The sequence below is a fragment of the Urtica dioica genome, chromosome 11, assembly GCF_054948205.1.
Source record: "Urtica dioica subsp. dioica isolate 48M chromosome 11, U.dioica_male_clone48M_v1_H2, whole genome shotgun sequence".
Classification (NCBI taxonomy): domain Eukaryota; kingdom Viridiplantae; phylum Streptophyta; class Magnoliopsida; order Rosales; family Urticaceae; genus Urtica; species Urtica dioica.
The window spans coordinates 22,354,456-22,364,607 of record NC_142766.1 but is presented as its reverse complement, the minus strand read 5'-3'; the positions used below and the strand labels follow the sequence as shown (position 1 = coordinate 22,364,607).

Genomic DNA, 10,152 nt, shown 5'->3' with positions numbered 1-10,152 from the left:
TTGATTTTAATGTTTGTCTATATGTTTATCCTTTTTCTTTGACAAAATAGGCTTCTGATTGATTTTTTTTTTTTAAATAGAGAATAGAACATATGAGAATCTAATGGCAAGAAAAAGTTTGATTCAGAGGGAGAAGAATAGGGGAAAATTAGAACATAATTTTGGTAACTTCGTTTGTACCAAAATAAAGTGGTGTGGGTAGTTGAGCTTTAGAATAGATCTTTGCATGCGACCGATTAGGTCCTATTTTCTCTATTTCTGTTTGCAGATTAAGGAATGGTGACATGGGGAACCAAAGTATTAATCTTTTAGCAGGTATCGAAGATGGCAGGTAGTTAAGTATTAATCTTTGCATGCTAGATTTTGCAGGTATCAAAGATAAGAGGAATAGATGAGGTTCTTCGAACCGAAGGCTATATATATAGCAATTTTAGGACGTTTATAGAGAGCTTCGGGAAAAATCAAAAGATGACAGGGATGGCAGGCTGGCAGCATTTGTAAAAAAAATATCTGGTACTTATGTATTTTATTTTATATTTAGGAACATTTCAAAACTATCTCAATGCGAGATACGAAACGTCAAGCTGTCAGAAATATATATACTTGGATTCAGGATCGAAAAGGATTGATTTTTCTAGAGAATTGGAGAAGTTCATTTTTTTTTCGCATTAGCCGATATGAAAAGTCTTTCACTTGGGAAAAGTTAAGCACAATAAAAAATTGTAATTTTTTTAGTAACTAATTAGGCATACGTTACTGTTGCTGACGTAGCTGAGCAAATCATTAGTACTATGAAATCCGAATAATCTAGATTTTTGACCATTAAAGGGTATTTTTGTATTTTAAAAGAATTATAAGGGTATTTTTGTAATTTTAAAAAACTGCTCAACAGTGTTTTTACACTGGATGAACAGTGAATTTGGGTTTAGCTTTATATATATATATTCAGCACCGAAAATGGAGATAATATGTATACTTACTATTTTGTGTCAAACCGTAGTGTTGTTTCGGGTATCACAGAGCCAACAAGCGTACCTCAACGACACGTGCTCGTTCGACGATGAAAACCTCGCCAACAACATATCGGAGGGATACCGCTGCCGCGGAAGCGACTCGCTGACATGCGAGTCTCTGGTGGCGTACAGGCCGACACCACCGCTGTATGGCACAGTCTCGACCATCGCACGCCTCCTTACCGCCGACTCCTCCGCCACGGCTTCGCTCAACGCCGTGTCCCCAGACGCCAAACTCGATCCCGACCGGCCTGTCCTGGTCCCTCTGTCGTGCTTCTGCCCGCTCAACTACTTCCAGTACTTCACCTCCTACCCCAACGGAGAAAACAGCACCTACGATGTCATCTCCAACCGGACTTACGGCGGCCTCACGACCTGCAAAGCCATAATCAGCCAGAACCCTAGCTACCGTCCGGAAAACATCGCGACCGGGCTGACCGAGGTGATCGTGCGGATCCGATGCGCCTGCCCGAGCGCCAACCAGTCGGCCAACGGCGTAAGAGCTCTGCTGACATCTGCGGTTGGGAGCGGGGACACAGCTTCCTCGATTGGGGCGGCGTTCGGAGTGAGCGGTCAGGATGTGTTGGACGCGAACATGTTGTCAGAAGAGAGCAAGATCAACGCAGGCACGTCTTTGCTGGTTCCGATCAAAGCTGAGAGTTGCTCCGTGAATCCGAGGATGTTCTTCTGCGGCTGTCCGGCTGGCGCTAAACGGAGCTCTGGAGGATCTGAATGCGTGCTCGTCGGTAGGAAAAACTTTCCAGTCAAGTTCGTTGCTATTTTAGGTACCGAAAACAAAACAAAAACTTCTTATAATATTTGTGCTGTTCTATTTAGTATCTAATCTCTCAATGGAATGATGATTCGATGTCGTAATCAGGTGCTGGGATTGGATTAGTACTTTTGGTTTTGTTCCTCTCAAGTTACAAGCTATATTGGTTCTTGAAGGAAAGGATGGAAAAAATCAGGAAAGAAGGGTTCTTCAAGCGAAACGGAGGGGTTTTGCTGCAAGAGAAACTATCGACCAACGCGAGCGAAGAGAAAGCAAGGCTCTTCTCTGCCGAGGAGCTACAGAGAGCGACCGATAACTATAGTCAAAGTCGCTTTCTTGGCGAAGGAGGTTTCGGCACGGTCTACAAAGGAATGTTGCCGGACGGAGCAGTTGTGGCCGTCAAAAAGTCGAAAGGGATCGGCGAGAATCAGATCGAGCAGTTCATCAACGAGGTCGTCGTTCTGTCGCGGATCGACCACCGCAACATCGTCAAGCTTCTCGGCTTCTGTCTCGAGACCGAAACCCCTATTCTAGTCTACGAGTTCGTCTCGAACGGGACGCTCTCGCAGCACATCCGTAGGACAGTCGGGTCTTCGCTTTCGTGGGAGAATCGGTTGAAAATCGCGTGTGACGTGGCAGGGGCTATATCTTACATGCACTCATCGGCCTCGATCCCCGTTTTCCACCACGACATCAAGTCCTCCAACGTGCTCTTGGACGACAAGTACAACGCCAAGGTGTCCGATTTCGGGACCTCGAGGTCGGTCCCGAAGGAAAAGACCCATTTGACCACGGCGGTCCAAGGGACTATGGGCTATATGGACCCCGAGTACTTCCGATCAAGCCAGTTCACTGACAAGAGCGACGTTTACAGCTTCGGCGTGACGCTCGTGGAGTTGCTCACCGGGGAAAATCCCTACTCTTTCTATGGAGACAACGACGGAAAGAACTTGGTTTCGACCTTTATTTCGCTGACCAAGGAAGGTAACAGGATCTACGAGATCGTAGACCCTCGTGTCGCCGGAGATATGAACGAGGGCGATCTTCGAACCGTGACAGAGCTGGCGGCGAGGTGTCTGAGGCTGAGCGGGAAGAAGAGGCCGACGATGAAACAAGTGTCTCTTGCGTTGGATGGACTCAGGAATAACCAAACGATCATGGAAATGGAGGAGACTCGCTCCTTTTACGGTGACTTGGACTTCACTGCTAATGTTGATGATACTAGAAACGCACGAGATTATGCAGAGTCGACCGTTATGACTTGGTCCTTAGAACCAAGGGTTTAAGTACTAGCAGTAAGCATCGGTTATGTCTCGGTAAATTTTTTCATCGACAAATGGTATTACGCTTGTAAGTTATCATTGGGTTCCTCGTCGATATAAGGTATACTCGTCGTTATGCAATATACCTGTAAAAAAATGTCTCGTAGTGTTTATCAATGTCGATGCTGTATATATTCAATACTATAATGTAACAGCCTGATACATTTGTACAACTCTGTTACTCAAGATTTTGTTAGACTATATATAAGTTATTTTAAGTGTTGACTATTGACATTTTTAGACCAAATAAACCACAAAAATGATAAACATCAGCGGCCGCTGATGTCTAATACATGGTAAACCATGCCAAACATAAACTATGGTAAATAGATCAAATTTTCATTTTTATATTAAGAATAGCCATTTGATGGTTATTTTGTTTATACTGTGTGTTTTATGTTTTCGTCCTTTTGTTTTAAATTTTAATAACTTTCCACTGAAAATTGAATGTTACGTGGTGTTGATTTTCCACTGAAATAGAATGGTATGTGTTGTTCTGCTTTACTTTTTCTTATTCAATCCTTCATTTTAGGCATATTTTTTTTAATGGATGTTTGACTAATTAATATGCTATATTAATTCTCATTAATCGATGAATATAAGCTCAATGTTTATTTTCTACCTTTTGTGGTGATTATTGTCATTTCTCTGAGATTTATTTTCTAAGCTTGTGTGTTTGATATCTCTGCGTTTTTTCGTCTGCATTTTCTTACACCGATGTGTCATTCTCCACAACATTTTAATTCTTCATCCAAATAATCCATGTTCGATTTTCCTCGTCGTTATCACTGTTGTTCGAAGTCAACCTCTATTTGATTTTCCATTACAAATTGATCCCAATAATTCAATTTTAATATCACATGAGAGTGTGTTATTTGAAGGCTATAGTTTAATGTTTGTCAGTTCCTTGTTTGGTTTATGGTTGATGATTTTGATTTTTGATTTATTTGTTTTGCTGGATTGAGTACGAGATTCAAAATTGCAAGACTCTAATGCTTTTGCATGACAATTTATTCGGTCTATTCGGTTTTGTTTGTGACTGAAATTTGGGATATGGTTTATTAATAATGTTTTATTCTCTTCCTCACAAAGTCGCGGTTATAGCGATCTATGCTCGGAGTCCTTCACGATCATCTCCACAAATGACTCTTCTTTTGCTATCGCAAAACGTCTTCGAGAAGCCAAGCGCGTGCCTTCACTCGTTGTTGATCCCTTATCCATGTACAACATTATTTTATTATAATTCTTTCAAGACAAATTTGTAATTTTGTTTTTGTTTTGTTGTGTATATAATATCTTATCACAACTTTATATCTATTTTTTTAATTTATTCATTATGATCCATATGAAGAGAGATGTGCTAATATTTATTCTCCACTATTTATATATTTGTGTTTACTACAAGATTTGTATCTAAATAAACCAATTACACATCGTGTTGTTAGACTTTTAATTGTGTTGCATATATAGATTCGTGTTACATAAACCAATTATACTAATTTAGGGACTATAAGATTTGATTAATCTTCGATTATTTAGTTCCACACTCCCTTGTAGAAGTACCTTGCCTGTTCCTCATTGGCTAAGGCCCAAGTCAACCATGACTTGTTGGAAGAAGTTTCTACTTTGAACCCTTTAGTGGAAATTTTTAGGGCTCAAGACTATAACAAATAGAAGGAATGGGCTGAAAGAAAATGAAAGGCCTGAACACTTTCCAACTTTCAAGATCTGAATCGGAATCTAGGGATTTGGGGATTGACTTCGGAGAGAAAATTATGAGACGGAGAGAATGAAAGAAAAGACTTGATTTTCTCATTAATCCCAAAAGAGAATAATACAAACATATATAAAGAGTAACGGTAACAAAGATACCGAAAAGACAAAAAACCTCTCACTTACATATTGTTAAGTAAGGATAAAAGAGTAAAACAACAAATAAGATAAAAGCTTTAATAAAAGCCTCAGATCAAAGATCCGTAGAAAACAAGCAAGCTGCCAAAACACAAACACAAAGCTCTGATTTCTAATACTCCCCCTCAAGCTGGACGAAAAATGTCCTTGAGTGCAAGCTTGGACATAATAGAACGCAACGCCGGGGCTGAAAGAGGTTTTGTGAATGCGTCCACTAGCTGATGCTGAGAACGAATTGGTAACGACTTCACTTCTCCACGTTGCACATGATCACGCACAAAATAGAGATCAATCTCGATGTGTTTTGTGCGTTCATGGAACACCGGATTAGTGGCAATGTACACCGCAGCTTGGTTATCGCAAAACAAGACTGTCCGACCTCGTTGTGTAACTTGGAGATCACGTAACAGTTGCTGCAACCAAAGCACTTCACTGGTGGCAAAAGCTAATGCCCTGTACTCGGCTTCTGCAGATGACCTTGACACCGTGCTTTGCTTCTTGGACTTCCATGCCACCAGGCTATCTCCAATAAACACGCATAATCCGGTGATAGACCGTCTTGTGTCCGTGCACGTACCCCAATCAGCATCTGTAAATCCCTTCAACTGCGTGGATGAAGCTGGAGAGTAGAATAATCCCTGTCCAGGTGATCCTTTCAAATGTCAGTTGCCGAATCGCTGATAACAACGCTCGAAGCGATTTCTTTAGTGCAACAATTGAGGATCCAAGTGATGATAATGTTGTTGTTCCTTTGCCAGGCATTGAGAAGATTGAGATTCGATCCGTCTGGCTTCTCAATTGATCCATCAATGAATCCTAATTTGTTCTTGATTGAGAGCGTCATCTTCATCGATCGGCTCCAAGAATGATAATTCTCGCCATTCATCGGTTGAGTAACCAAGATCATCCCCGAAGAATCTGAATGATGCAAAAAATAGGGATCAATGACCTCGTCGCTCGAAGTTTTCCTCGCAAAATTTCCCATCGCCGATTGCTCTCCGATCAATGATTCTTCGGTCGACATTGTCGAAAACCAGATAACAAATCAAGGATAAAGAAAGAGGATAGACAGGATTTCCGATCAGTCTCAAAGAAGCGAAAGTCGCTCTGATACCATTTCAAGATCTGAATCGGAATCTAGGGATTTGGGGATTGACTTCGGAGAGAAAATGAGACGGAGAGAATGAAAGAAAAGACTTGATTTTCTCATTAATCCCAAAAGAGAATAATACAAACATATATAAAGAGTAACAGTAACAAAGATACCGAAAAGACAAAAAATCCCTCACTTACATATTGTTAAGTAAGGATGAAAGAGTAAAACAACAAATAAGATAAAAGCTTTAATAAAAGCCTCAGATCAAAGATCTGTAGAAAACAAGCAAGCTGCCAAAACACAAACACAAAGCTCTGATTTCTAATACCAACCGCTAATTTAGTCGATAAGAAAACAGCGCTGAGAGTTTCAGAACCTTTGGTGGAATTACACAAGTCATATTGCGTTTATCTCTCCAGAAACAAGTCAATAACGATGGCCGCCCAAGCATGAGAGTTTTTGTACTGGACTACAAAAACTCCCAACAATCTTTTCATACCTTTCAATTGAAGTATTCAACAACAAAAAAATGGAGCTAAAATATATGCTTACCATTCTGTGTCAAACCGTGGTGTTGTTTCGGGTATCACAGTGCCAACAAGCGTACCTCAACGACACGTGCTCGTTCAACGCTACAATCCCCGGCAACATGTCCGAGGGTTACCTCTGCCCCGGCGGCGACTATCTGTCGTGCGAGTCTCTGGTGGCGTTCAGGCCGAGACCGCCGTCGTACTCCACCGCCGCCGCCGTCGCGCGGCTCCTCGGCGCCGACTCCTCCGCCACGGCCTCGCTCAACCCCGACCTCGATCCCGACCGGCCTATCCTCGTCCCTCTCTCTTGTGCCTGCCCGGTCAGCTACTTTCAGCACTTCACAACCTACTCGGTCAAACCCAAAGACACTTATCGCATAATCTCCGGCGAGATTTACGGCGGCCTCACGACCTGCAAAGCCCTCGAAAGTCAGAACCCCAGCTACGATTTCATGAACATCTCGCTGGTGTCGGAGGTGATCGTGCGGATCCGGTGCGCCTGCCCGAGCGCCAACCAGACGGTCAACGGCGTTAGAGCTCTGCTGACTTTCCCGGTCGCGAGCGGCGACACGGCTTCTTCGATCGGCGCGGCGTTCGGAGTGAGCGGTCGGGATGTGTTGGACGCGAATATGTTGTCGGAAGAGAGCGTGATCTTACCCGGCACGCCGTTGTTGGTTCCGCTCAAAGACGAGAGTTGTGCTGTGAATCGGAGGATGTTTTTCTGCAGATGTCCGGCCGGCGCGAGACGGAGCTCTGGAAGATCTGAATGCGTTTCCGTCAGAGGAAAAAAAATTCCGGTCAAGTTCGTCGCTGTTATAGGTACCAAAAACAAAAACATATTCAAATATTTGTGCGATGTTTCGTATCATGGATTTAAAATTATTTTTAATTCATTTCATCATTCGAAATTTATAATTTTTTTTTTTAATCAAGAAATTTATAAGTTGCTTGTGGTATAAAATCCTTCAAATTGTATCAACTTTAAATTTTGTAGACAAACCTTCATTCCATCCAGGCATTTCTAAATATTTCTTTTTATGTAGATAAATTTGACCTATTGGAATTTAGGTTTTAGAATCTGAATTTTTTTATCCTATGTGTGTGTGATTCGAATGCTCAATGGTTTGATTCGGTGTCCTTATTAGGTGTTGGCATTGGGTTAGTACTTTTAGTTTTGGTCCTCGCAAGTTACAAGCTATATCAGTTTTTGAGAGAAAGGAAGGAAAAAATCAGGAAACATGAGTTCTTCAAGCGAAACGGAGGGGTTTTGTTGCAAGAGAAATTATCGACCAACGAGAGCGAAGAAAAAGCAAGGCTCTTCTCCGCCGAGGAGCTACAAAGAGCGACTGATAACTATAATCGGAGCAGGTTTCTTGGCGAGGGAGGTTTTGGTGCGGTCTACAAAGGAATGTTGCCAGACGGAACTGTAGTGGCCGTCAAAAAGTCGAAGGGGATCAGCGAGAGTCAGATCGAGCAATTCATCAACGAGGTCGTCGTTCTGTCGCGGATTGACCACCGCAACATCGTCAAGGTTCTCGGTTTCTGTCTTGAGACCGAAACCCCTATTCTTGTCTATGAGTTCATACCAAACGGAACGCTCTCACAACACATCCGTGGGAAGCTCGAAGCTTTGCTGTCGTGGAAGAATCGGTTGAGCATCGCGTGTGATGTGGCAGGGGCTTTGTCTTACATGCACTCTTCGGCGTCAATCCCCATTTTCCACCGCGACATCAAGTCCACCAACATTCTCTTGGATGACAAGTACAACGCCAAGGTGTCTGATTTTGGAACCTCAAGGCCGGTCCCGAAGGAAAAGACTCATCTGACCACGACAGTCCAAGGAACACTAGGTTATATGGACCCCGAGTACTTCCAGTCAAGCAAGTTCACTGACAAGAGCGATGTTTACAGCTTCGGCGTCACGCTCGTGGAGTTGCTCACCGGGGAAAATCCCTACTCTTTCTATGGGGACAACGACGGCAAGAACTTGGTCTCGACCTTTATTTCATTGACTAAGGAAGGTAACGGGATCAGCGAGATCATAGACCCTCGTGTCGCCGAAGATATGAGCGAGGGCGATCTTCGCACCGTGGCTGAGTTGGCAGTGAGGTGTCTGAGGTTGAGCGGGAAGAAGAGGCCAACGATGAAGCAAGTGTCTGCTGTGTTGGAAGGACTCAAAAATAGCCAAACGATCATGGAAATGGAGGAGACTCGCTCCCTCTTCAGTGACTTGGACCTCATCGCTGATGTTGATGAAACTGGTACTACACAAGATTATGCGGAGTCGACCTTCACGAGTTGGTCATTAGAACCAAGAGATTAAATACCAGCAACCATCAGTCATGTTTCGGTATATATATTTTTAACAGATTTGTACGTAATCAAACCAAACACTACAAATGTGTGAATTGTTATATAACGAATATTTCGTTAATTATAAGCAAATAACTATTCAGATAATGTGTCATCATGTAGTCAATTCAAACATTTCATATATAATTTTTTGTGTATTACATAATTTTGGGTATTTATATAAATTTGACCATGTTAACAAAGATGCATGGCTATTTACTTACAATTAACAAAATGTCGATTATATAACAATTTTACTATATTTGTAATCCTATATATCTAGAGAATATTTTTTTTTTAAATGTGATAATCGCTAAAAAGTATTACCCCCGTAACGTATGTCAAAAATATAATCTTTGTCATTATCGAGTATACATATCAAAAATATATTTCTCATAGTATTTATTTATCAACGTTGATGTTGTTTATACTCAATATTATCAGCTCTAATTGCAACAACATGGTACATTTGTACAAGTGTTATTTGACGGTCATTGTTTTATGGTGGGGTAAGTTTTTTTCAGTTACATTTTTGGTTTATACTTGATAATTTGTTTTCGACTCCACAATTACTTATGTTAAACTATTTCTTCTACCAAATTTGAACGGCAAGAATCCCTCATATATGCGTTGCCTTTTGATTTTTGGTTGGCTAATTTTATAGAGTGAATTTGATTAATAAAGATGAAACAAATATGGAAATGAAGAGCTTTTACGTCTGAATTGTTTGATCAAATGGTCAAAATGTCTCAAGGCTCAAGCAATTGCTCAATTTCCACAATCAAAATCAAATTTCGGACCTTATCCTGCATTCATGGTGGATGTATCGGGATTTATCGGCGTTATGCCATAAGATTCCTTCGGCGTTCGTCGATTTTCCATGGAGAAGAAGGCGAGACGAAGAAGATCGGTGAAATGGTATAAAATTTTCAAAGCTCTTGGCGATTTCGGACTGGTAAGAAGTCGACGATATTTTTTGAATTATGGTTGGTATTTTGCTATTTAACACTAACCAAATATTGCGATAAAAAAAAAATCGCCTATATATCGCGATATTTTATAAAACGATAACCTTTATTGATGAGGTTCAAAAGAATCGATATATCGGCGATACATTGAGAAATATTTATTTTAGGCATATTTATTTTAGAGAATT

At 41.4% G+C, this 10,152-nt stretch overlaps 2 protein-coding genes across 2 annotated transcripts; both read left to right on the top strand.

Annotated features, from left to right (window-relative positions):
- Window positions 1–276: 276 nt before the first annotated feature.
- On the top strand, window positions 277–3,233 carry LOC149382477 (wall-associated receptor kinase-like 9). Its single transcript, XM_089601501.1, has 4 exons — window positions 277–297; window positions 435–513; window positions 1,001–1,798; window positions 1,894–3,233. The coding sequence occupies exons 1-4, from the start codon at window positions 277–279 to the stop codon at window positions 3,069–3,071; spliced, it is 2,076 nt and encodes a 691-aa protein (XP_089457627.1). The 3' UTR covers window positions 3,072–3,233.
- A 3,410-nt stretch (window positions 3,234–6,643) lies between these two features.
- Window positions 6,644–9,105, top strand: LOC149382476 (wall-associated receptor kinase-like 2). The gene is made up of 2 exons (XM_089601499.1): window positions 6,644–7,463; window positions 7,790–9,105. The coding sequence occupies exons 1-2, from the start codon at window positions 6,644–6,646 to the stop codon at window positions 8,965–8,967; spliced, it is 1,998 nt and encodes a 665-aa protein (XP_089457625.1). The 3' UTR covers window positions 8,968–9,105.
- Window positions 9,106–10,152: the final 1,047 nt, after the last annotated feature.